The following is a 27,804-nucleotide window of genomic DNA, read 5'->3' as shown; positions in this document are numbered from 1 at the left end:
AAACCTTCAACCAAAAATATCCCTGAAGTCTTTAAGTCAAACAATAGTTTTAGTTTAATTAGTAAAGAAAGTGGGCCTTGAGCACTGTGCTTTTTTAAGATTATCTATATGGGATCAAACTGACAACAGCAACTCAGAAGATTAGATAGGAAACTTAGGAGCAGTGAGTTTATGTTAACGGAGGAGGAACAATTTGGAAAAGGAGGGTGAGAATGGTTGCACAACGTGAAGAATGTAACCAATGTCACTGAGTTAAACATGTAAAAATTGTTGAATTAGCGTATGTTCTGCTGTGGATATTCTCACCAACAACAAATTTAAAAAATGAAAAAAAAAAAAAAAAAAGGAAGGCCCTTCCCCTAGAGCCTTCAGAGATAGCAGGGCCCCAGGGACACCTTGACTTCAGCTTTACAGCCTCCAGACTGAGAGAATAAATTTCTGTTGCTTTAAGCCACCCACTTCATGGTACTTTGTTCAGGCAGCCCTAGGGAACGAAGTCACCACCGGAAATTGGGACGCTACAGCACATGCCACCCAAACACTCCAACAAAGAGGCGTGGGGAGGCAGCAGTGAGAATGGCCAGGGACCCCAGCATGTCGGCGTGCACCAGCTGCGGGCCCACCTCGCCTCGACTGTCACTGCCAGGCAAAGGAGCCACCCACAGCCTATATCACCAGTTATAGTTATGGACGGCATTCATATTACTAATATGCTTTGGAAAACTCGGCTTTCTCCAAAGCACCTAACTGGGCAGGACACTTGGGTATGAGGGTAACACCCTGGGCCAGGCCCCAGAACCGCAGAAGCTTTCAGAGCATGGTTGGTCAGGCTGAGGCTTGGGTGTCTGCCACCAAGCGGGGCCATCAGTCAAGGACATGGAGACTGACTCTCTGGAGAGTTCTCCCTTCTCCTCACCCACCAAGGGGTCTCAGATACTGCCATCCCTCAAGGCTGAGGTTCCGAAGATGATGCAGGGCTGGGCCCAGTGGTGGGAGCCATGTTCAAAGCTCCCATTGCCACCAGGGACTACGCAACCTTGCTGGTTGGGGCTCAAGTGCACTAAAGAAGTAGCTGCTGCCATCCATGGGCCCACCATCCTGAGGCCAAGCTCCCAGCCTCCCTGCAACAGGGCTACCAGGAACAAGGGTGGCAAACCCCACCCGGTCCTGACACTGCAGCTGGGAACTGGCACCCTGGGGCTCCCCAGAGTATGGCATCCCAGGCCCCTGTGCCCAAGAAGCTGCTGCTGATGGCCGGCACTTGGGCCTGGGACCTTGGCCGGGGGCTGCACAACCACCATAGGCAACTCTGCCAAGGCCTCCTTTGATGCCACATCCATGCTACGGCCTCCTCAACCCTGACTTCTGGAAGGAGACTTTGCTCACTAAGCGTCCCTGCCAGGAATTCATCAACTGTCTTGTCAAGACCCATCCCGAGGCTCCACACAGAGAACAGCCCTGACTGGGGCTGACACGAAGCATTTTTATCTAAGGAAAGCAAAATGAGTTAGGAGTCCCTGGGGGGTGCAAATGGTTAATATGCTCAGAGGTTCAAGTTCGCCCAGAGGCACATCCGAAGACAGGCCTGGTGTTCTACTCCAGAAAGGCAGCCACTGAAAACCCTACGGACCCTGAAGTCATCTTACAACTGAACACTAGTTTAGCCTGACTAGTAAAGGATATCTGCCTCGAGCACTGTGCTCTTTTAGGAATGATCATTTCTATGGGCTCAAACTGACAACAGCAACCCGAACGATTAGATGGGAACCTTAGGGGGCAGGGAGTTCATGCTAACGAAGAAGGAACAACTCAGAAAAGGAGGGTGAGAATGGTTGCACAACTTGAAGAATGTAATCAACGTCACTAAATTATACACGTAGCAACGGTTGAACTGGTTGGTGTCTGTTTTGCTGTGTATACTCTCAACAGTGACAACGGAAAAAACCCCACAGACCACAATTCTATTCTGACACACGAGTTTGTCACGAATCGGAGTTGACGCGACTGCAACTATTAACAGTGAGCTAAACCTGAAAAAGAAAAAATAGTAGGACCAGGAGGTAGACAGGGGCAGCCCGAGGCTCCCACAGGGGACACTATAGTCCTCAGGGCTGTGTCCTGGCTAACAGACACCTGGTAGCCATGGGAGGAGTAGGCATGAGCTGGACAGTGTAGACACACTGTCTCCCAAGGAGCACACTGAGCGCCCTGGGAACAAAAGTATGACGATGCTATTTTTAACTTCAAAGCATATTAGGTACAATACGGTTCCAGCCAGGACAAGTTAGAAAAGACATAAAAATATATTGTCTTCCTATGCTGCACAAGTTCCCTGTCACTAAGCAGCCCCAAGCACCGAGCTCAGAGATGAGCCAGCCAGGGTCCCTACGGCGGACACTCACCTCCTGGACCACAGCGGGCTGGTGGCCTCATGGCCTGGTACTAGGGAGACAAGGGCAGGGGGTTGGGAGGTGGCACCTCAGCTGCTGCAAAAGGAAGCAGAACAGGAACTGGGGCCTGGCGGGGGTGGGTTTGCCGGTCTCCTGGGGAAGGAGGACCCAGGCAGAGTCAGGTGAGTGGGGGGCTGGTAGACACCATGTGTACAGAGCAGGGGGAATGGAGGGAGCTGGCGAGCAGGGCAGTTTGCAGCCCAGGCCCAGAGGGCCTCTAGAACTCTCCGAAGGACCTGAGGCGTGTAAAGTGGGTGAAGAACCACCATGTGTAGGGGCGGAGTGCCCACAGGTTAGAAAACTCCTGTTGGCCAAGGGTGGGGCCACGATTGGATGGGCTGAGACTGGTCAGGGGCTCCAGCAACAACCAGGAGGGAGATGGGGTGGGGGGGGCCTCGTCAAAGTCTGAAGGCTGGTCTGGAGAACACGAGACAGAGTGAGAAGACAGTCATCAGGCTTGGGGACCACTGCGGGGGGCAAGCACATAGGGAGATGCCCTCAGTTCTTACTTGAGCGCCTCACTGAGCAGGAGCAGCCCCTGTGGGAACAGGCAGGTACCGGGAAAATAAATCATCGTGAACTGGGGGGCACTGAGCTCCCGTTGCAGCCCTGGTGGTGCAGAGGTTAAGAGCTCAGCTGCTAAACAAAAGGTCGGCAGTTCTAATCCACCAGCCGCTCCTTGGAAACCCCATGGGGCAGTTCTACTCTGTCTTATAGGGTCTCTATGAGTTGGAATGGATTCGATGCCAGCTGGTTTGGTTCTTTTTTTTTAGAGCTCCTGTTAAGGAATGGATAGTGGTTATAGATGCATGTGAAAATTATCCAAAGCTGCAATCGTCAGACCTTGGAGCCCAACCCGTCAAGAGGAAAAAACCATGGGGCCTGAAGAGAGCACAGAATTGTCACAGCAAGGCCAGTGCTGCTTCCACCCAGCACCTCCCAGGCCGCCCCGAAGGCTGCGCACACCTTGCCCATGTGTGTTCTGGAAGTGCTGAGAGGAAATATCTGTCCCAGAACATGACATTACTCGTGTAACGGTCACTATGTGACCAAAATCTATTTAGCAGAGACTCTAGCAACCCAGTCGCCAGCAAACTAACAAGTCTGCTTGTCCAACATGACTGGGCGCCCCTCAGTTCTCACAGGTCGAGCTTCCGCTCCACAGGCTCCACTCTCTCCCCAGACCTACAGAGAGGCAACAATGCAGCTCAGGGGAGAAGCTGGCCTGTGAGGACTGGTGAACGGGGAAGGGTGGCGAAGGGAGGCCTTCCACGACTGTGGGCTTAGGAGACTCCAGATGGTCGCTGATGGCTGTCCCTGGCAAGGAGGGAGGGTGGAGCCACCCGCCCCACAGATTACACCCCGTCTTGGGACAGGAAGGAGCTCCGAGTGGAATAAGAGAGAGCCGGGCAAGCCGGCTGTCTGCTTCGGCACTTGTTAGTTCTCAGGCAAATATAATTAATGCCCATTTTATACACGAAGAAACAAAGGTCCCAAGAGCCGACGTGTCAGCCTTGACAACAGAGTTAGTAAGTGGCCGAGGCGGGACCCAAACCCGGCTAACCCAGAGACTGACATGATTATTAAGGTTGTAGTTTTTTTTTAAACATTGAATCTAAACACCAAGGAACGCGCATACAAACCAGTTCATGAAGTTGAAACAACTTCAGGTTTCAAGCGAACACAGCAGGCAAATCCCCCGACACTGCAGTTTATTTGGATTCTGGCTAAATACCATTTGTATTATGCTTCTCGTTGCACTTGAAATCGTACCACATCCATTTGAAAGGGCTTTTCCCCTGGCAGTGAAACATCGTTAAAGATACATCGCGTGCACACGCACACAGGCGACAGGTAACAAGGACACGTGACACATGTTCGCACATAGGTGCACAGACAGCGGGACCAAGGGGCAGGTAAAGACCTCTGTCTGAAGAACACACTCAGCGAAGTGCTGTGAGAACAAAATTCTGTTAGGGACGTCGTAACAAAAACTCAGGGGAGCGTTTTAAAGAGAAGTTCAAAGCAGTGAATCTAGAGCGTCAGTCAACAAGTGTCGGACGTGAACGCAAGGCAGGCCGGTACTAACACTGCCACCCCAGGGTTAGCGGACGCATCAACCACTCTGACCTACAACTCAGATTCCGTGTTTTTCTGGGAGGCGCTGGTGTCCAGGATGGCCTCGTGTCAGCACAGTGCGTCGTGCAGTGTCTCCGCGCCGACGTCCGCCGACCATGCTTACCTCGGAGCCTGCAGAGAACCCGGATGCTGGACGTCACTGCCAGACGCACAGAGGAAACCGTGCTCATGTTTCAACCCGTGACGGACTCATATACGAAGCACAGGTGACAGAAACAGGTCCTTTCTGGAAGTCTTTGGAAAGACAGATTACTGAGGAAAATGTCTAGCTGCCTATTTTCTTCAAAACCATAGTCAAGTACAAAAGGAATGGAACCAGGATAGCTGTCGGATTAAATCCATCGCTTTCTGGCAGCAACATCGCTCTTGAAGATACTCAAAGATTTTGTCTTTAATTTGCTTTTAATTTAGAGCAAGTTTTTAAAAATGTGAACACCTTAGAATAAACTAAGTCACGGGCAAAAGCTGTCACTTTCTGTTGAACAAGCAAATTTCATCAGTTCGTGTGTATTAGCGCTTTCAGCCCTGACGAGATCTACTCCTCAGCCTTCTGGACAAGTGCCTTTATTACAAAAAAAAAAAAAAGTGCTATCGATACAGTGCTTAGGAAAGGAGAAAAGCTATAGAAAAAGGAAATCTTCAAAGTAAGTCTTTCTCCAGGCCCAGGCAGGCAGCGAGTCCTGACAGGCCCAGTCAGAGTCTGGATGCTTCTCGCTCGCTGGCCATTACTTCCAGGTTGTGAGGCCAGTTCTCCCTGAGTCCCTCGACCGGCTGCCTTTGGGCCCCAGAGACTGGCCCGGACGGCTTCTCAGCTCCCGGTCAGCCCCATCCCCCTGGGCCAGCTCCTCGTCGTACCTGGAAGGAAAGCAGCAGCCACAGGATCACCATGAGCTCTCAGGCTGTAGCAGTGGGGCCAGCGCTGCCACCGGGCTGCCGTGTAGCCCATGCCACCTCACCCAGAGACGACCTGGCCTGCCCCCGCCGGCCTCCAGCCCACCAACCACCACCCCAAGGGCATGGAGCACATGAGGAAAGACCAGTTGCACTGACTGGACTCCAACTCATAGTGACTGCATGTATGTCAGAGTAGAACCGTGCTTCATAGGGTTTTCTATGGCTGTCTTTTCAGAAGTAAATTGCCAGGCCTTTCTTCCAAGGTGCCTCTGGGTGGACTCAAACAGCCTCTGGTTAGCAGCCGAGGGGCCTTGTTAAATTGTTATTGTAGGCAATGCTCCCCCTGCCCACTTGTCAGCTGACATTTTATCCAGCCACCAGATCCAATTTGGCAATGACCACTAAGGAAGCATGAACGGAACCACCCAGGGTAGAGGAGGAGAGAGCTGCTATCTGTAAGACCTTCACACACAGCATCTGCGGGGTCGGTGCCACTGACCTTACCTCAGACAGGAAGCAGGGGGTTTAAGTGACCTGCCCAGGGGAGGAGGACAGGGGGTCTGACGTATCACTCGCCACCAGCTGAGAAAGGGGGTCCCAGACACAACCAGCTTTGAAAGCTACACTGCCTCTCCCTACTTTCTTGTTATTGCCTGTTTTCCAGTGACCAGTTATCCCTCAGTCCTGTAGGAGCGCTGAGGGGGCCAGGGCAGGAGATGCAGGCTGGGCTTCTGCAGGGGAAAGGGACCGGGCTGGAATCCTAACTGCCAGCTGGCGTCTGGTTAAGCCCCTGGCTTTTCCCGACAGATGGTTCACTGGGTACCCCCGCCTAGTAAGGGCCTGGTGCAAGCTGGGCTCCAGTGGGTGACTTCCCATCACCGTGCTGACTCAGACTCAGTAAGGGGGCCGAGATGGAATTCTAACCCAGGGCTTCTGAGTACAGACTCCAAACTCTTTACCCTGCAGAGCTGGAGTGTGAAAAGCGTTTCCGTTCACTGTCGGGCTACACTGTGGCTGGAGCCCCAGCCACAGCCCTGACTGAGGATCCTCAGTTACACATAGAAGTTCACGTCAAATGCAAAAGGCACGAAGAAGCTTGGCTATGCTGAGTTCTGCTGATTTCTGGAAAAGGCTGTGTTTCTACTATAATTTTATTCACAGAATCAGGATGTGTGGCTTGAATGGGGTGTGGGTTAGAAACTTCTGAGGCTGAAGGACATATTTTCTAAATTACGCTTCTTGTGGCAAACTGGGGACTGAAACGGGAGGGAGGGAGGAAGAAACCAAGTGTTGGCTTCTCCAGTCGGCAGCCGTTACAGGGCTCCTCTGCTAGGCGTGGGGTGACAGGACCCCTGGGCACGCTCCTCTCCTGGTCTCGTAAGGAGAGATGAGGCTACAAATCACTATGAAACAAAGACGTGAGATAGAGGACCCCCAGGGACACCAGGGGCTCTGTCTGCAGGGGTTTCTTCCAGGAAGCCCTGCCCCCCAGCTGCTCTCCCCAGGGTCAGATCCCCTCCTCCTGGGGCTGCTGGAAGCCCTGGGCTCCCTGTTCTTAACGGCTCTCGCTCTGTTGCCTGTTCCATGTCTGCGTCCCTGAAGTGACCCCTGGCCGCCCCCAGCACCTCACTCATAGGGGGACGTAGTAAGAATCTGCTGAATGAACGGGGGAAGCTCATGTGGTCACCAGGCTTACCGCAGCTTAAAAACACAACACAGACAAAACCGGGCATTTGGCAAGCAGGTGGCCTCTGGGCCGGGCAGTTCTCCGGGATGGCCTGGCCACTTACTAGCCTAACGCAGAGAGAATCAGACAGCGTGCGATGTTCTCCCAAGGCCCGTCCCTGTCCTGGCAGGCTTTTCTCCGGCAGAGTCCAGGCACTTGTGGGGCTTAGAACAGCGTTTTTAAAGGCTGTAGAAGCAGAGCCCACCACTTGAGAACCAGGCCCTGGGCAAATCCACCTGTACCTCCTTGCTGCTTCACCCTTAAGCTGTTGAAAAATCTCGGAAGGGGTACTGTGAGCACTAAATGGGATGCAGAGTGCCTGGCCTGGCACGTGGATAGGAACTCCCCTCCTCTCGCAGGCCCCTTCCCTCCCAGTCAGCACCCCCACCTATAGCTGCAAGGGGCCCACCTGGGGCCAGAGATGGAATCTCAACTGACAGACAGTGTGAGCACCAGGGAAAGGGTGGCTGAGGGGGTGGGGGGCGTCACCTTTTTATCCCTTCAGTGGAAAGCAGGGCAGCCCTGACCTCAGCTTCCTGAAAGGCCTGCAGCCTGAGGGACCGCAGCTCTGGCCAGCTCCCTCAGCGAAGCCACGGACTGGACAGGCGAGGAGCCCCCTACACGCCTCACCCCGCCCTCAGATTACTTCCCTGGTACACCCACCTTCTCCGCGCCCCGCCCGCTACGTCTGGCTGCACGTAACCATTAACATCACACATGGCAGACGACTAAGCGTAGGCTCTAGGTCCAGGGCCTGAGTTCAAATTCCCATGTCAGCGGGGCCTACAAGCTCTGATCCCTGACACCCATGTACGTGTGTGTGTATTTCAAAAAATATTTCCTCTAGTTTTTTTTTTTCTAAATTATGGCAAACTCAATACACGCAATGACTTTTACACGTCACCGTGACCCTAATGTCCACATTCTTTGTCCTCAGTGCAGTCTATCTGCTTTATCTCTGCCTTCACTTTGCCTCCCGGCCCAGCAGTAATCCACACTGACAGCCTGACCTGTGGGTCCTCACCCACTGACACATATACAACCATACACACGTACCATGTGCACACACACGTACCATGTGCACACACACGGAGGCGGAAGGGCTCTGTGGTCCCTGTCTGCTTACAGAGACCATCCTGCAGTTTGCTTTTCTCGTCCCTACCTCCCAGACCCCACAGTGTGGCTCTCCGTCAGTCAAGGCCACCTAACATTCCCTGGTATGAGAGAACTGTAATTTGTCCTACCACTCTTTGTTCCCACTCTTTGTCACTACCAACCTGCCATTTAACCTCTCTAAACCTTTGTTTTCACACGTGTAAAATGGAGCTCATAACAATACTTACCTCACAAGGTTGCTGGGGAAATTACACGTGATAACGTGTGAGTATAAAGCACTTGGCCTGGTTCCTGGTATGTGATAAGCCCTCAAATGTTAGCTAACATGATAAGCTCCCAAATATTAGCCACTATTATCATTTCTTTTCTTCTCAACTCTGTAAGATAAATCTTATTATCCCCATCTAAAAGGCATACACGCTGAGGCTCAAAGAGCTGCAGTGCCAAACACCTCCTAAGTGGTGGAGCCGGGACACGACCAGGCCTCCTGGTCAATGGTGGCTGAGTGAGGAGGAAAGGCCCCATGTCCGGCCTGCTCTCGGGCACCCCCAGCAGCTAATACCATGTCCGGCAGGTGGTCAGTACTTCATCAATAGCATAAAGCAAAAGGACAAAGATCTAGTTTAGCACCCAGGCTGCTTTTCTGCTACAACATGACCTATCCCATGGTGTCAGTAATAAATAAAATACTCTGTCCACACATGCGCCAAAAATCCACAGTGGACCTCGGAACATACAGCAATTTAAACACAGGAGGACAGCCACAGAGTCCCACATGACTTACAAAATTTCATAATTGCCAAGGACTTCTTTCGGGGGTGACTTGTTCCATTTGCAGTCTGGAATTTCTCCATTAGGGACAGCAATATTGAGAGTGTCGTTAATCAAGTTATACTTCAGGATTCGGTCGTTGGCAGTGCTGGAGGTGAGAGATGGGGAGGCGTTCACCTAGGAGAGGAAAAAGCCCATGTTCTCCATCACTTACTCCTCTGGAATGGAAACATGGAATGCAGAAGGAAAGGCTGGCTACCAAACACTGTAAATAAAGTTGCTATTTAATGCTGTTAATATTTAATGCCTTCAGGGCACCTTGTCTAAGAAAAATTTTGTGATCTACTTTTATCACCTGTAAGAAGAGATATAAATATTTAAAGACAAGATTAAGATTAAGACCCACAAATTAGCCATCACGCAAATAAAAAATGTAAGCCAGTGTACACCACAAACATAATCTCTACCTACACGATCGGCTGTCTTCAGTACCCAAAGCCTCCCAAAGCTTTGCCAGAATCAGCAAACCAAACAACCCTGATCAAACAGCATTGCGGAGTTGAAGTAAAAGGTAATGGGGCCTGTTTCCTGCTAAGAGAGTAACGCCCCACTAAGAAAGCACTGCTGCCATTGCCACTGCGGTTGTTCGGTGCTGTCGAGCTGATCCCGACTCACAGCCACTCCATGGGACACGGTAGAACACCCCACAGGGTTTTCTAGGCTGTCGTCTTTACGGGCACCACGCGTCTCTCAGTTTGTCATACTGTGGCAGTTTGCATGTTGCTGTGATGCTGGAAGCTATGCCACCAGTTATTTTAAATACCAGCAGGGTCACCCATGATGGATAAAGACAGACAAGGAAAATACTGCCCAGTGAAGACCTTATGAATAGCAGTAGAACACTGTCTGGTATGGTGCTGGAAGACGAGCCCCTCAGGTTGGAGGGCCCTGAAAATATGACTGGGGAAGAGCTGCCTCCGTAAAGTAGAGGTGACCCTGATGATGTGGATGGGTGTCAAGCTTCATTTGCTCATGTGGCACAACTCAGAAGAAACAGCTACAAATATCCATTAACTGGACCATGGAATGTAAAAAGCATGAATCTAGGAAAACTGGACGCCGTCAGAGATGAAATGGATCACGAAAAGATTGATATCCTAGCCATTAGGGAGCTGAAATGGACTGGTACTGGCCGTTTTGAATCAAACAATCATATGGTCTACTATAGCAGGAACAACAAATTGAAAAGGAATGTCATTCCATTCATTGCCAAAAAGAACCTTTCAAGATCTATCCTAAAATACAACACTATCATTGATAGGATAATATCCATATGTCTACATGGAAGACCAGTTAATGTGAATATTTATGCACCAACCACTAAGGCAAAAGAAGAAGAAATTGAAGACCTTTCCCAACTTCTGCAGTCTGAAATTGATCCAACATGCTATCAAGCTGCACTGATAATTACTGGTGATTCCAATACAAAAACTGGAAACAAAGAAGAAACATAAGTAGTTGGAAAATACGGCCTGGGTGACAGAATGGACGTCAGAAATCAAATGATAGAATTTTGCAAGGCCAACAACTTTTTCATTGCAAATACCTTTTTTCAACAACATAAACAGTGACTATACACATAGACCTCACCAGATGGAATACACAAGAATCAAATCAACTACATCTGGGAAAAGAGACGATGGAAAAAGCTCAAAATCATCAGTCAGAACAATGCCGGGGCCAACCGTGGAACAGACCATCAACTGCTCGTACGCAAGTTCAAGTTGAAGCTGAAGAAAATGAGAACGAGTCCATGAAAGGCAAAACACAACCTTGAGCATATTCCACCTGAATTTAGAGACCAACTCAAGAACAGACTTGACACACTGAACACTAATGACCGAAGACGAGTATGGAGAATGACAAGGACATTATACATGAAGAAAGCAAAAAGTCATTAAAAAGACACAAAAGAAAGAAAAGACCAAAACAGATGTCTGGAGAGACTCTTGAATGTTGAGTAGCTGAAGGGAAAGGATGAAATGATGAAGTAAAAGAGCTGAACAGAAGATTTCAAAGGACAGCTCAAGAACACAAAGTAAAGTATTATAATGACATGTGCAAAGAGCTGGAGATAGAAAACCAAAAGGGAAGAACATGCTCGGCACTTCTCAAGCTGAAAGAGCTGAAAAAAAAAATTCAAACCTTGAGTTCAATACTGAAGGATTCTACGGAGAAAATATTAAACAACACAGGAAGCATCAAAAGAAGATGGAATACCAAGTCACTGTACCAAAAAGAACTGGCTGACGTTCAATCGTTTCAGGAGGTAGCATATGATCAAGAACCAAAGGTACTGAAGGCAGAAGTCCAAGCTGCATTGAAGGCACCGGGGAAAAACAAGGCTCCAGGAATTGACGCAATACCAACTGAGATGTTTCAACAAGTGGATGCAGCACTGGAAGCGCTCATGCATCTATGCCGAGAAATTTGGAAGACAGCTACCTGGCCAACCGAATAAAAGAGATCCATATTTGTACCCATTCCAAAGAAAGGTGATCCAATCGATGCAGAAATTATCAAACGATATCATTAGTATCACATACAAGTGAAATTTTGCTGAAGATCGTTCAAGGACGGTTGCAGCAATACATCAACAGGAAACTGCCAGAAATTCAAGCTGGATTCTGAAGATGGCGTGGAACCAGGGATATCACTGCTGGTGTCAGATGGATCCTGGCTGAAGAAAGCAGAGAATACCAGAAGGATGTTTACCTGTGTCTTACTGACTATGCAAAGGTGTTCAACTGTGTGGATCGTAACAAATTATGGGTAACACTACAAAGACCTGGAATTCCAAAACACTAAATTGTGCTAATGAGGAACCTGTACTTAAACCAAGACACAGTAGTTCAAACAAAACAAGGAGATACTGTGTGGTTTAAAGTCAGGAAAGGTGTGTGTCAGGGTTGTATCCTTTCGCTATACTTATTCAATTTGTACGCTGAACAAACAATCAGAGAAACTTGACTATATAAAGAAGAATGGGGCATCAGGATTGGAGGAAGACTCATTACCAACCTGAGATATGCAGATGACACAACCTTGCTTGCTGAAAGTGAAGAGGACTTGAAGCACTTACTGAAGAAGATCAAAGACCACAGTCTTCAGTATGGATTACACCTCAACATAAAGAAAACAAAAATCCTCACAACTGGACCGATAAGCAACATCTTGATAAACAGAGAAACTGTTGAAGTTGTCAAGGATTTCATTTTACTTGGATCCACAATCAACGCCCACGGAAGCGGCAGTCAAGGCAGTTAAGAAATCAAAAGACGCATTGCACTGAGCAAATCTGCTGCAAAAGACCTCTTTAAAGTCTTAAAAAGCGGAGATGTCACTTTAAGGACTAAGGTGTGCCTGACCACAGTGTTATCAATTGTCTCCTACGCATGTGAAAGCTGGACAATGAATACGGAAGACTAAAGAAGAATCTATGCCTTTGAATCATGTTGTGGCGAAGAATACTGAATATACCGTGGACTGCCAGAAGAATGGACAGATCCGTTTTGGAAGAAGTACAGCCAGAATGCTCATTAGAAGCGAGGATGGTGAGACTTCATCTCACAAACTTTGGACATGTTATCAGGAAGGACCAGTCCCAGGAGAAGGACACTGTCTTGGTTATCTAGTGCTGCTATAACAGAAATACCACAAGTGGATGGCTTTAACAAAAAGAAATTTATTCTCTCCCAGTCTAGTAGGCTCGAGGTCCGAACTCAGGGCATCGGCTCCAGGGGAAGGCTTTCTCTCTGTCAGCTCTGGAGGAAGGTCCTTGTCATCAATCTTCCCCTGGTCTAGGAGTTTCTCTGCACAGAAATCTTGGGTCCAAAGGACAAGCTCTGCTCCAGGCATTGCTTTCTTGGTAGTAGGAGTTCCCCCTGTCTCTCTGCTCACTTGCCTCTTTTATATTTCAAAAGAGATTGCCTCAAAACAGAATCCAATCTTGTAGATAGATTAAATCTTGCCTCATTAACATAACTGCTAGTAATTCCATCTCATCATTGACATCATAAAGATTTATAACACATAGGAAAATCACATCAGACGACAAAATGGTGGACAATCACACAATACTGGGAATGATGGCCCAGCCAAGTTGACAGATACCTTGGAGGGGCAGAATTCAACCCATAACAGACATCATGCTTGGCAGAGTAGCGGGTCAACGAAAAAGAGGAAGACCGTCAATGAGACAGACTGACACAGTGGCTGCAACAATGGGCTCGAGCAGTGATTGTGAAGATGGCGCAGGACCAGGCAGTGTTTCATTCTGTTGTACATACGGTCACTATGAGTCAGAACTGACTCAATGGTACCTGACAACATATGCACCTGTGTGTGTGTGTGTGTGTGTGTGTGTGTGTGTGTGTGTGTGTGTGTCGTTTCCACAGCTTTGGCAGTATAAGTAAGTTACGTGGACAACAGCTCCCTCTGGCAATGGGGACTCTGGAAGAGTGGCTGCATTCAGGGCTCAGCAGCTTCCCTGCTGGGTTCCCGCTGACTTGCCCCCCAAGGGGTCACTCCCACAACTTGCTGTTGGAAACAGGTTTCCGAGTGAAACGTGCCTGAACACAGGGCCTAGGCCGTCACCTCTAAATGAGCTTGCTGAGAAGACAGAGCACTCAGGGCTGCATCCAGGGAGAGGAGCTGACAGATGGAATGCCTCGTTCTCACGCCATTCTAACCCCATGTCCCCCCAGAGGCCAGAAGCTCCTCTCACTAGTTTCACAGCAAGCACAGGCAATTTGGGCAAAGCTGGTTGTAAGTCTGGGCCTCCAGTGCCCACTGCTGCTGAGGAGCAGGCCCCCTCTGGGCACCAGGAAGAGGGACAGTTGAACAATATGAGTACCCCCACCAGCACTGCTGCGTCCCAGCTGCTCCTTGAAATATGCAGATGAGCTCACTGGCAAACTAGGCCTTGATCCCAAGAGTAATAAATCAAACATCTTATGTCTGGACAGGTCCCCAGTGAGAACCAGAGGGGCTTGTGGACAGGGTACAGGACTGCCAAAGCATGGACTGGTCCAGGCACTCCTGGATCCCAGGCACTGTGGCCACCAGGCCCCTGGAAGCTCATCAGGAAGACAGCAGCTTCCCCTCCGTGGGCAGCGCTCAGCCCCATGAGATCTGTGAGTTCACTCACATTTCGAGGGTTAGCAAACTGCTAAACAGGACCCCTAACCTGCCCCAGCCCCCCGCCCAGCCTGAGGAATGTATGCCTGGAGGACAGTGAGCTGATTTCAGGCAGAGCACAGGGTTGGGCATGCGCTCACCTCGATCAGCCAGGGCTTCAGCCTGTCGTCGATGATGATGTCGTAGCCGTAGCACTCGAAGCAGTGCTTGTCATTGTTCATCACCGGCTGCGGAGGGAGACAGTCGGGGCTGGGTCACGCATGCGCGTCCGGGGGCACAGTGATGTCACCTGCTGTTCAACCAGCCAGCCCCCCTCACTGTTCTGGGGAGCCACCACCCACCTCCTACAGCAAGGGAGCCAACCTTTCACCCCCAAAGACTCCCTTCCTTCCCTCCTCCTCCCGGAGGGCTCAGGACTGAACACTTCCCTCGGCCTCACAAGCGGGATTTATGAAGCTACTACCGGCGTCTCCACGCCTCACTCCTCAGAGCTGTTGACTAATGGTGAACGTCTCTGTGGGCATGAGACTGGATGCACAGCGATGGAATTCCAGCTCCAAGCTCAGGAGCCTCAGCTGAGGCTGTGCAGCCTTTCACAGGCAACCGGAAACTGTCACCTGCCTGTCACTCACTCACAGGCTCTTAGGGACACAGGCTGCCAGATGAAGAACCTCTCTTAAGAAAACACTAAACCCACTTACTTAAAAAATCTGAATTTTCTTTTTCATTATCAATTCCATTTTACCTTGGACAAATTATTCTCTAAGTGCATTAAAAAAAAAAAAAAAAAAAGCAGGCTGCTTGCTCACAATAGAGATCCCTGGACCCTACCTGGATGCCTGAATTAACACCTCCAGGGAAAGGCCCTGTGTGGTGAAATGAGTTCCTTCATGTAGCCCCTTGCCTCGGTTCTTTGGAAAAACAGCTAGAGATTTTTGCCCTAAGCCCTGAGGAGTTACCTTTGCCCTAGCTTTCTACCCCAGAGGGTTTGTTACTTTTGTCCAGGTTGACAGACATTTCCCGGATAAGCTGTAAACAAGCTGGTGTGCTACTTTTTGTCTGGTTCCAGGCTGAAGCCTACCCTGTGACTGGTCAATAGGCTATGCAAACGAGCTGAGTTCTAGCCTACTATGCAAATGAAGTGTCTGTGGCCTACTCACAGGGCACTGGTCAGTTCAAGAGAGAACTGGTCAGCTCATGGCCCTGGTCGAAGTGTCAGGCCTTGAAACTGACAAGGAGTTTGTATATATAACCAGCCAGCCCCACAGAGGTTTTTGAGACAGAAAGAAGCAAGAATTGAAGTAGCAGAAAGAACAAAGAAGCCAAGAAACCTCCTAAAGAGCTGTAACGCGGGTCAAGGGCTGTAACACTGAAGACAGCAAGAGGCCCGGAAGGGCCCAGTGGCAGAGCTGGCAGCAACAGACAGCAGGGCCGAGATGGACCCGTACTGAGGGTGCTGGGAGGAGGCCTGCATGGCCAAGAGGAGCTGAGAGAACTGTCCTGCACTGAAGAAGGGAGGCTTTGCCTCCATGCTTCCTGATCCTCAGTTGTAGCCTGTTGATATGATCCCAAGTTGTACCCTGTTCCTACATAAACTCCTTAACTGTAAGTATGGTCTGTGAGGTCTGTGTGACCATTGCAATCAATTATCAAACCCAGAAGAGAAGGAGAGAGTGCCATGGGAGAGATGGCTGGTGTCAGAATTGGTAAAAAGGTTGGAGAATGGAGGTATGTCTGACTTCCACCTCACAGGAATTACCATCAGCACCATTACCCTCCATGAAGCAGACATACTCTGATGCCACTTCTCCTGACCCTCGCTTTCCCACCATGCCGCACCCAGCAATATGTATTGTCACACTCTCCCCTGGCAGTCTTCCAGGCACCAAAGTCGGTGAGCCCTGCAGACACTGCAGTAAGACTTGTTTATAAGTGAGGGGATTCGATTTAGACCTGGAAGTCCTTGAGGGAGAGGGGCTCAAGAGATAACTTGCCCACCATCTCCTGAATTCAGGAGGAAAGCGAGGCTCTGGGGTTCTGTCACTACCTAATTTAGAGCAATTACATGTCCACTTGAAGCCTGGTGTCCTGCCCCAGGCACCGTCCAGTAAGACCTCTGCAGGACCAGCAGTTGCTTGTCCTGTCAGTACCCAAGCCACCCTGTCTCCAGCCCTCTGAGCACTCTGCCCCTGGCTATCGCTCTCCACTTATCTGTCCCTTCTCAGTCTCAGGCCACTTCACCTCCCGCCCCAGGCACTTCTCCTGCACTACTGCAGCCACCTGTTCCCCTATCCGCCTCACTCCCAGATTCTCAGATGGCAATACGCCTGGGAAAATTCCGGAAATATTTGTTAAGTGAATAAAAACTGAATAAATAAATCCCTGCCCCCAAAGACCCTCAGAGCCTGAGAAATCCAACAGTTGGACAGCTCAGGAAGCTGAGGTCAGGAGTGACGGCCAGAAGCTCTGGCCGGAGGCGCCAGCCAGAAGTTCATCAAGTTCCGGGACCAGGACTCAGGCCTACTTGATTAAAAAGCCAACTATTTCTCTAAACTCAGTCAGTCCAGAGAGAATAAAGTGGGTCAGGGAGTGGGGCAAAGGGCCGGCTTAATCAAAGATGAAGTGTCTTGCAATCACACACACTGACCGTAACACCCCCAATCATTTAGCTAACTTCTACAGAGTCTTCTTCACGTAAGAGCCCTGTGACATGGGTGTCACTGCCCATTTCACAGATACAGCACCTGAGGCTCAGAAAGGGTGGGTGCTTGTCCAAAGTCAGCAGCCAGGAAGTGGCGGGGCCCGGCCTAAAGTCACATCTGAGCCCAGAACTCCATGTCCGTCCCCCACCGTGACCCACCATCCAGGCCGCAAAGGGAAAAGAAGGCTTCAATGGAGTAAGAGATGTGAAACTCTGCCCACACAATTAGTTAGATCCTGAGGGGCTGTTTCCTTTTAAATTGTCACTGTGAACCAAAGACAAAGAAACAAGCCACATGCAGCACTTACGTAGTGCTTTGTAAAAGAGAAGAGTGTCCACCTCAAGACATGAGCCAGCAAAGGCTCCCACGGACCCCAGAAGTCAACTCTTTGTCAGTAATTTTCTTTACCCGTTTGTTTTGAAGAAGTCTTTACGTACAGGGAGGTTCAGTGTAAGCTGGCATATTGAGAGAGAAAATGGGAGAGGGCCTTAATCTTCACTGCGGAGGTGTCCTATAAATATTTTCACACACATCCACTGCGCCGTCAGAGCCAGTATCACGCCTCCTCCAAAACAGCCAGGGCAGACGTTTTCACTGTGGAAGGAGCTATTCCCACAGCCCCTCGGTCCCGGGTGTGCGGGATGGTAAGGACCGTCTGGCCTTGGTTTTGTGTGCTGCGACTTGGCGGTGACTGTGTAAGTTTCTGAAGTTTTAGAAGCACCTTTATTAAAAGAATGGGAGCTGTCCCACCACACACACGCACTCTCCATGGTGACTGGTCATCGGCTCTTGGGGACCCAGGCTGTACCCTCACATCCCACACCCAAGCAGCCAATCTGTTTGGGGGCCACCTCTGCAGGCCTAACAGCAGACCAGACCTCCTCAGAGAGAAGAGACCACGAGAACAAGAGTCGAGTGACCCTGGTCATGTGGGGCAATCTTTCCCCTGCTACCATGACACCTTGGGGCCACACCTGCTCCCCTCTCCCGGCTCTGTGGGCCTGGGCCTCCATCTGGCGGAGAGTCACATAGGGTCATAAAGCCGCTCAGAGATCCCATACGTGCAACACTAAAAACAGCAGTCACAGGCTGCTGCACAAATGCTTATTCCTTTCCTTTCCCTCAAAAATAGACGTGCACCTGCTTTAAAACTGGAAAACAAAACCTGCAAACCTGCAAACAAACATAGGAAGAGGCGGGACCTGTGGGCCTCCCAGCCCTAAAAAGCTATGAAATATCAAATCAAGAAACCTAAAAATAAGGAGGCTGCTGAAAGCCCATCTCCAGAACATCAGCCTGTACCAGAATAGTCATTACTGATACAAGAGGCACGGCAAAGAGCCGATAATGACGTCAAGAGGGCCCTCACTTCTGACCCAAGGCTTGTGGCTACTTCTGGAGAAGCCTGGGCAGCACCTGGCAGATGCTGCACCCCCGCCCCCATTCCTGAAACCACCTGGGCCTCTGGCAGACTCACAGGAGGTAAGCTGTGAAAGAGCGTTTTAGCAGCAGGCCAGCGAGCCTCCCTGCCTGGCTGGGACAGCCCGTCAGCTCTGTTGTCGCCTCGCTCTTGCTTGGCGTCCTAGGCTCCCACCCGAGTGAGCCCCTCGCGGCTGCCGCCCGTCCCTCCCCGTCTCCCTCCCTGTGCGTGGGGCACTCACCGCCACGGCCTTCAGGGACTGCACGATGATCCAGTGGATCTCATCAAACAGCTTGCTGGTGACCTCCTTGCCGCGGGTGCTCTCCAGGTAGAGCCGCAGGTTGCTCACGGTCCACTTGCCGCCGTGGATGTGATTGTAGTCGTCCTGCATGGGAGGGGGGTACCCTCGGGCCATGTGACCTGGGAGTCCAGGGCCTCTTCTCCCACCCCACCAACACTTTCCCTGACACTGAGCACCTCCTCAGCCTGGGGCCGCCCCAGTGAGCTGGGCCAAAGTGAGCTCTGCCCCCAGGGAGATATTGGCCTCCTCTTATTTTAAAAACACTCCACTCTGGAATAGTCTTATAATTGCTTGTTTACACCTTGCAGTGCCTGCTATGGCGCGCCACCTGGTCTCCGGTCCCCTATCAAAACCAGGCACTTGTTCTGCCAGCTGAGACCCTCTCTGGGTGCTGCCCTGGGCTAAAAGGAGCTGCCTGGTCCAAGGTGACGCCCCTCTCTGGGGCCAGCCAATGTCCCAGGATGGGTAGATGCCAGGGTACCAGTCCCCTGCCCCCATGCGGGACCATCTGCAGGGCCATCCCAGCTCTAGAGCGCATGCCTGTGGGGTCGGCTGAGGCCTCTGTCACAGCTGCACCGCAACTTGCATCGTCCCTCTCCCAACCCTGCCTCCCTCCTGGGCGGGCATTGCTCCTGCACACAGATACCCACCTCAGGGTCTGTTTCCTGCAGAAGCCGACCCAAGACACACCTGTGCCCTGTACTACAGTTTCGAAGCACCACATGTAACGTCTAACAACCTTGCAAAGTTGGCATCATCCTGTTTCACAAGTAGAAAGACTGAGGCTCAGAGAGGCACACAGACTGCCCAAGCTTTCATCCCCAGGTGCAGTGGACCTGGGCCCAGGCCAGGCTTGCTCATGACAGTTCACGGCTCTGTTTCTCTGCCCCTGACCTTAATTCTCCATATACTGCTCTCCTTGGAAGGCAAAAGCTTGGAAATACTGAAGTATATGAAAAGGTTAAGACACTAGGGTTTCATACAACTGAGACTAGAAGGACCCTGGAGGTCATGGTCCCCAGATTCTGTTAGCCCAAGACTGGAACCATTCCCAAACCCAACTCTTCAGACAGCGATTGGACTGTACTATTGGATAGAAAATAATACTGGTAAAGAATGAGCTTCTTGGATCAAGTAGACGCATGAGACTATGTGGGCATCTCCTGTCTGAAGGGGAGATGAGAGGGCAGAGGGGGTCAGAAGCTGGCCGAATGGACACGAAAAGAGAAAGTGGGGGGAAGGAGTGTGCTGTCTCATTAGAGGGAGAGCAACTAGGAGTATACAGCAAGGTGTATATAAATTTTTGTATGAGACTGACTTGATTTGTAAACTTTCACTTAAAGCACAATAAAAATTAAAAAAAGGCACTGGGGTTTCGTTTCCTAAGTGCAAAGTGGAGAACTGTAAACCAAACAAAATCAGTCTAGTAATGAACAAACTCCACTGACTCAAAGAAGACTTTATTTTAAAATAAAAACAGAAAATGAACCATGTTAAAAAAAAAACAAAAAAAACTTTTCAGAGTTCCAGATAAACCTCTTTTTACACAGCAGTTTTTATTAAATTATCTCAAAACATGAAGTGCCTCAGCGTGCTCACCTAATGGACTCTCCCAGTAACTCAGTGCTGGTGAGCCTAGGGAAGGACGGTAAGAAGTTAAGAGGAAAATCGGGCTCGCTGTCCACCAACACTGTCCTTTTTCTATCACAGGTTCAGAGAGAAGAGTCGTGAGGAAATGAGACCCTCAGAAAGCAGGACTAGATCAAAGCCCCGAGCCTTGGACAGAAGTTACAAAATCTGCTTGTCTTGCCCTCGCTGCCTCACCAGCACCTCTCACACAGCAGTCTTGGCCTCCTCACAGCTCTGCAGTGCTCCCTCTGCCATGGGGCCCTGGCACGCACCGCATCTTCTCTAGACTGCCCTCTCCCACCCCTCCTGCGTCTGTCTGCTCACACCACAGATCTGGGTTCAAGAGCCCCTTCTGCAGGAAGCTTCTCTGACCAAGGGACTAGGGCATTCCTCTGCTCCATGCTCTTCTTGACGTGGCTGGTCCCAGCCTTCAGAACACACATCTCAGTTGTAACTATACATTCATCGGCTCGGTTATTCGATGAATGTCTTTACCTCATAGGCTGCTGGTTCCGTGGGAGTGAGGCCAAGAGAATATTGATGGAAAAGTCCATCAACGGAGCCCTGGTGGTGCAATGGTTAAGAGCTACAGCTGCTAAGCAAAAGGTTAGCAGTTCAAATCCACCAGCCGCTCCTTAGAAACCGTATGGAGCAGCTCTACTCTGTGCTATAGGGTTGCTGAGTCGGAATCGACTCAACAGCAATGGGTTTGGTTTTCGTATTCCAACAGTATTAGCTCGCCCATCACTCTGTCCGCAGCACGTAGTGTAGGATCTAGCCCATAAAGGTGCTTGGTGGGTAGTTGCTGAATTAACGAATAACTGAAGACACAAGTCATCTTATGCGATCCTCCTAGCTACTCTATAATGCTATTATTTTCTTTCACAACTGGGGCAACTGGGCTCTGAGAGGTGAATTAACTGGCCCAAGATCACAGAGCTAGAAAGATAGGAACTGAACCCAGGGCCTTCTAGATCCTGCTAGATCCAAGGACCCACCCTGGACTGTCACTTGAAGGCTGCCTCTCACCCTCCCCATCAGTACCAGGGCTTGGATCACGATATACACTGAGTATCAGCCCTATACCCTCCTCACCCTCTCTGTAAAAATAGAGAAACAAAAGAAACCCACAAAATCAATTTCCTTAAGAGCAGAGGAAAAGAGGCACTTACTCCGTGTTTCTGAATGGCCACGTTGGTGAGATGAACAAACATGTTATCCAGCTCACTGGTGCTCGGGGTGTATTTGACTGTGCAAAATCGACAAAATCCAAGCTTGTACCTGGATGGGAATTTACATTCATTTAATACTCTGAGGAGAGGCATAAATAAAATATACCACTTAGCTCTTTACAAAAAGCTGCTCTTTTCATTTTCATGTTTAACGCCAGCATCAAGGTTAATCACTCTATTTAACTCACTACCTACCGTACGCCAAGCATGGTACATATACTTCATTTCACTAAACCTCCCAGCAGCGTTCAGACATAAGAAGTCGGTGTTAAACCACAATCTCAAGGATGAACTCTTACATGTAACAGCGCAGGGGCCGGTACGTGGACACCAGGACATACAAGCGCAGGTCAAATTTCCTCCCGCCAATTAGCAGCGGGTTGCTGATATAGAGAGAGATCACGTAGGCTTCTTTAGAAGACTGGGACACAAACCTAAAAACGTCAGGGAAAGTCCAAACAAGATGGTAAAGACCAAAGGTGCGCTCAGTCGGCTAAGTTCCCTGCATCCCACAAAGCCAGGCGCCTGCTCGTTGCGGGGGTAAAGGTGGGGTGAAGTGGCGTCCACAGAGGACTGCCTCTGCTGTCTCAGCCACAGGGACAGTGCCAGCAGCTGCACAGCAGCCCGAGAGCTCACTCCTGGCACAGTTCCTTGGGCCTGACCCATCTGCGGCCAGCAAACTGTAGTCAAGTTTAAATTTACCACACAAGGAAAAAGGAGCCCTGATGCCACAGTGGTTAAGTGCTCGGCTCATAACCAAAAGGTCAGCGGTTTGAACCTACCAGGTGCTACGCAGGAAAAAGATGTGGCAGTCTGCCTCCGTAAAGATTTCAGCCTTGAAAACCCTACGGGGCAGCTCTGCTCTGTCCTCTAGGGTCACTCTGTCCTACAGGGTCGTTAAAACCAAAAATACCAAACCCGTTGCTGTCAAGTCAATTCCGACTCCTAGCAACCCCAGAAGACAGAGCAGAACTGACCCATAAGGTTTCCAAGGGGCGGCTGGTGGATTCCAACTGTTGACCTTTCAGTTAGCAACCAAGTTCTTAACCACTGCACCACCAGGGCTCCTAGAGTTGGAACTGACTCGACAGCAATGGGTTTAATGGGTTTTACACAATGAAAGTGGATCCCTGCCACTCTAGGGAACTCCTGTCACCAACTCCCCACTGCACTGTCACCAGGGGCATGATCCACGTTCCACACTGACACTTTGCTTGAATGACACTGGGCATTCCTGAGCAGGTGAGGACACCAAAGAGGTAGAGTGAGCTGACAGGGAGCCCCGACTAAACCCCCTGGCCCAATATCCTCAGTTCAGAGGAGCGGCAGTCCCAGGGAGGAGCGTGAGGCCCACACCGCTTCTAAGACCACAACACTCGCACCTATGGTAACTCATTCCACTCGCCACGTCCCCATGAGGTCGGTAGGATTGATCGCCCCACTTTACCCAGCTGAGAAATCTGAGGCACTCAGAGCCTACAAATTCTCTCAGCCAGTAAGCGTCAGACTGTATTCAAACCCAGGTACCCTGAGGCCTGTGGCCCAGCTCCTAAGTACAAGCTACCTGGCCTCAGAAATACCATGGCTGAATGGGTCTCACAGCCAACCTGCAGGACAGACGGCCAGCAGGACTCCCTGCTCTGGGACCTTGGGCTGGTTCGTACACCTTTTTCCTTACAATTTACCTCAGGTGAGCTTCTACGATAAACTACGAGACAGCAGCCACAGAGACTTGCTCTAACTCCACATGACAAATGACACCACAGCTGTAAAAGCAAGCCAGGCCACCCACAGGCTTATCCCCTTCTCCCCGCAGGGATTCCAGCTCACGGCCAAGACTGAAGAAAGACGTGAAGCTGCTACCTAGGTGGCATGGGGACGGTGGGGCCCCCCACTCACGAGGATGTCTTGCTGTCCCGGGACCACTTTTTGATCTGCGAGAGCTTGTTAATGAGGAAGATGCCTTTTCCTTGGGCTTTGCCGCAAGGCTTCATGATCCAGGTGCTGGAGGGGCTTTTCCTGAACTCCTCGACAAACAGGTTGTAGTCGGCTGGCAGCATGTAGGTGACCGGGACAAAGTCTGAAAGGTCGAGACACCCAGGGCCGGTAAGCAGAGTGGGCCAGAGTCCCAGCCCGACAGTGGCCACGGACAGAAAAGTCCTGCCACCGCCTTTCAGGGGCCTGCATCGTTACCATCCTCCCCACCCACCGCCAGACCCAGCACCTCACAGAACAAGGACTTCAGCCGTTCATTTCCTGTGTAATGATAACAAGCTGCCTTCCTCACGCTCTGTGTGCTGAGAGCTTTAGAAATCTGTATTATTTGCCCCACATCCCTCTGTGAGGCAGGTACTGTCATCATTCCCACTTCTCAGGTTAGAAAACTGAGGCCCAGGCATGTGAAGGGATTTTGAAACTGTCCAATGGTCCAGCCTTTATCTCCAGATGGGACAGGTGCACACCACCCTCCTGGGTACCACTAGATGCAGTAACGATCCCTTACGGCATTGAGGACATTCTCTCACAAACGCACATACAGCATAGCCACAAGCAATCCCCAAGGCACTCACAGAAACTAAAATTCCAAACTGGAGTGCTCTGTCCCCCGCTCCTGAGGTGTGGAGATGACCCGCACAAATGCGTTACCCATCAAAGCCACGGACGTAAAATCTCAACAACGTATCTGGACGAGGCCAGTGGAAAAGGCACGAACCCAGATAAAGGTATTTTCCATTTTCGTCTTTCTCGGCCAGAGGGCTCCCTTCCTTCTCCAGCTCCTTTCTGTATCTTTTGATGTTCTTCACCATCAGATCCTTCCGGGTCAGCTCATAGTGGTTCGGAAAGTGGTTGACTATTTGGTCATCTGAGAGCCGATACCCGGTTTCGACACTAAAAACATTTCGGATTGTTTGCACGCTCATCCTGAGAGAGAAGCACAGAACAGACGGACGGGAGCACGGAAGCTGAGCACCTGTGTGCACGTGGGTATGTAGGGCAGTGCACCCCCCCACCCCTCGCCACCCTCACCACCCACCCCTCCCACCTCTGCACCTGACGGCCCATAACACCTGTCCAGGGACTGGCTGTGACCTGGACCGAGGCAGAGGTCGTTCTGACTTTGCATCCTCAAAACTGCACTCTCCAGCATGGAGTCTGGGCTTAATACATGCTTGCCAACGATTGTGTGAGCTACCAACCTACAGACCCCTTCCAGACTCTGATGCTGAAACACTCACTTACACAACGTTTACACCCAAATACAGGAGGGCCAGGGACCCTCTGAAACCAAGATCACAGGGGTTATTTAAGCGCCCCGCGTCAGCCCCTCACATATTCTTCTAGAGACTTCTGACAGGGCAGCTATGCTGGGGTTTGCCCTACTGAAACGGGGTAGGGGAACAACAGAGTTGAAAGAGAACTGGATTCCTTCTAACCTCTAAGAGAGCCACTGTCTCACTGCCACGCCCCTGTCCCCAGCAGCCCCAAAGAGGACAGGAAAGTGTGGGAAGGAAGCACTGGCACCCCAAGGGTGCTGGAGCCACAGAGCAAAGCTAGCTGTCCCGGGACCCCGCCCTGTGGTCCCTGCACACCCACACCACCAATCTTAGAGGACATCTAGAGAAGCAAAGGGGTTTCTTTTGACTGCATGATTGTTAGCATAAAGGGGCTTTTTTTTATTATTATGGAAAATTTCAACCATATGCACAACTAGAGAGAAAAATGTAATGAACCCCCATTATCCAGCCCCAATAATTATCAACACATTATCCAGCCCCAATAATTATCAACATATAGGCAGTCTTGTTTCATCTATATCCCTACCCACACCCCACACCACCAATGGCCGATTCCCCCAAAACATTTCCGTAAGAACCTCTGGAAGTTAAGAAGTACTCCTTTTTATATATGATCATATACTGTTCTTGCAAAAAAAAAAAAAAAAAAAAGGAACAGTAATTCCTGAATATCAGCAGTGTTCAGACCTCCCCCCTTCCCTGATAAACACCGTTTAGCTTGTGTGAACAAGGCCAGGCCTCTGATTGGCTGTTCTGCCTCTTGTTGTTGTTAGGTGCCGTCGAGTCGGTTCCGACTCACAGCCACGCTGTGTGTAACAGAACCGAAACGTTGCTCGGACCTGTGTCTCTCATGTCCCTTTCAATCCATGCAGGCTCTCCTGAGCAATTGATTTGTTGAAAATACTAGATCTTTTGCCCTGGAGGGGTTTCCCAGGTTCCTTGTCTAACCTGCTCCTCTGGCCTTTTTACTTCCTATAAATTGGTAGTCAGACCAGAGGTCTGAGGTTCTGCTGGGATTTTCGGCAGGGCTCCATGCAGGTGGTGCATGCTGCCCCCAGTAGGCGCACAGGGCTGGGTGTCCATGACTGACTATTGCTGTCCAACAGCAACGTATTGTGAGCCCAGAATGAGAGCAAATGACATACGAATTGTACATTTTCTAGTAGCTATGGTAAAAAAAAAAAGCTAAAGGAAACAGGCAGAATAATTTTCCTAATATATTTTATTTAGCCTAACATACCCTAAATATTACTATTCTAGCACACTGCTGCTGTTAGTTGCTGTCGAGGCAATGCTGGCTCACGGAAACCCCATGTGTCCCTCCAGAGTAGAACTGCCCCGCAGGCTTTCTTGGCTGTAATCTTAACAGCAACGTAACAGCAACAATCTCAAAGGAAGCAGATCACCTGGCCAGTCTTCCATACCCTCAACCTTTAGGTTAGCACCTGAGCGCAAACTGTTTGCACCACCTAGGGCCCTTTTGCTCAGCTGCAAGTTCGAGTTGAAGCTGAGGAAAATTAAAACAAGTCGCCTCAGCCCACCCAGACCAACAGACTCACCCAGGCCAAACCATAAACTCATGAGCGATAAAAATGGGTGTCAGGTCCTTAAGTTTTGTGATGCTCGTCACACAGCCCTGATGGGGATGGCTGACTGACCCACCCTATCATAGTGAGGACTCTGAGGATGGCACAGGACTGGGCAGCGTTTCATTCTGTTGTACGCATGGTCGCTATGAGTTGTAACTGACTCGATGACACCTAACAACCACCACAACTTTGTCACTGTTTTCATGTTTCATGTTCTTTTTAGTCCCTGCCCAGATGCAAGCCATTTTTGCATAGTTGTCATCAGACTAGAGATAAAATTTCATAACACATTTTTTTTACTTCAAATAAAGTATGTTGTCCAATTTTATAAACTGCTGTATAATCTTCATAATTATTTTAATGATGGGATCACATTCCACTCAGTTAGTTGTTTCCAACATTTTACCCTAAGTAATTTTTTAAGACCTGGTGCTAAAAACAGGAACTCTAAAATATCAAATACCCAAAGCTATTACACTGTGCGGCTTTTCTCCTTTCTCTCTCTGCTAAGAATAGCTCCAAAGCGCTTCTTTGGCAGGAGAAGGGAGGCACCCCCGACCCCAGGCACTGATCGCCTACTAAGGGTCTGCCGAAAGCGTTCTCTGAGTGCCTGCAAAGCCCGCGGTGTGGAGCGGTGGGACACAAAGGCAGGACACAGAGGACACTGTCTTAGCCTTCCCTTTCGGAACTCTTAGGGAACAGGGCCCTGGATAGACTCCTTCACTCTACCTCTGAAAGGAACACACCCCAGTTGCACAGTTGTGCACGGTGCGAGGTGCGCACAGGTGCTCGCCCTGGCTGCAGTCCACACTCCTGGGGAGACATGTGGCTGCACCTTAAGGCACAGGCACCTTCACCTACTGCTGGAAGGAAAGCAGAGGCTCCTTCCTCCACTCTCTCCTGCAATGGAAACGGGTGCCAGGTGCTCTGTGCCTGGCCTGCCCACAAGGTCCTCACCCCACCCAGGAGTTCGCAGTAACGTGTGAAGAGGGGACGGAGGGGTAACTGCAAGTTACAGCACACCCAGTGTCTGCCGTGGCATCTGGACAAAGCCAGCTGGGGCCTGTGGGAGGCTGAGAGGGCTTCCCAGAGCAGGTGACATGTGTGCTGGTGTGTACAGAGCATGGTCATATGCCGGGCACTACTCTCAGTTCTGTACACTGGGAACTCATAGAACCTCAGACAACCAGCCGGATTTGCAAGAGTCCTTTGCTAAGAGCCATACAGCCAGCCAGCGGAAGAGACGGGATGTGAGCCCAGGTGTGAGTGTGGCTCCAGTTCTGGGCTCTTAACCTCACAAGGCACAGCCACTCGAAGGACTGGCTGGGTTCAGTGTGTGC

General features: G+C 50.3%; 1 protein-coding gene across 6 annotated transcripts in view; it reads right to left on the bottom strand.

Annotated features, from left to right (window-relative positions):
• Nucleotides 1-360: 360 nt before the first annotated feature.
• TTLL1 (TTL family tubulin polyglutamylase complex subunit L1) overlaps nucleotides 361-27,804 on the bottom strand; it is a 53,997-nt gene continuing 26,553 nt past the window's right edge. For 4 of the 6 annotated variants that reach the window (XM_064283408.1, XM_064283409.1, XM_010599287.3 and 1 more), the window contains 8 exons: nucleotides 24,293-24,501; nucleotides 23,479-23,659; nucleotides 21,879-22,013; nucleotides 21,520-21,628; nucleotides 18,659-18,802; nucleotides 14,436-14,522; nucleotides 9,110-9,273; nucleotides 365-5,444 (listed from right to left, as the gene is read on the bottom strand). In XM_064283408.1, coding sequence (XP_064139478.1) covers nucleotides 5,315-5,444; nucleotides 9,110-9,273; nucleotides 14,436-14,522; nucleotides 18,659-18,802; nucleotides 21,520-21,628; nucleotides 21,879-22,013; nucleotides 23,479-23,659; nucleotides 24,293-24,501 — 1,159 coding nt within the window. In that variant the 3' untranslated portion in view covers nucleotides 365-5,314. Of the gene's footprint in view, nucleotides 5,445-9,109; nucleotides 9,274-14,435; nucleotides 14,523-18,658; nucleotides 18,803-21,519; nucleotides 21,629-21,878; nucleotides 22,014-23,478; nucleotides 23,660-24,292; nucleotides 24,502-27,804 lie in introns of all 6 variants that reach the window. The other 2 variants (XM_064283410.1, XM_064283411.1) reach the window with 2 other exon arrangements.

Source organism: Loxodonta africana, chromosome 4 (genome assembly GCF_030014295.1).
Source record: "Loxodonta africana isolate mLoxAfr1 chromosome 4, mLoxAfr1.hap2, whole genome shotgun sequence".
Classification (NCBI taxonomy): domain Eukaryota; kingdom Metazoa; phylum Chordata; class Mammalia; order Proboscidea; family Elephantidae; genus Loxodonta; species Loxodonta africana.
The sequence above is the reverse complement of the archived record's forward strand: the minus strand, read 5'-3'. Positions and strand labels throughout refer to the sequence as shown.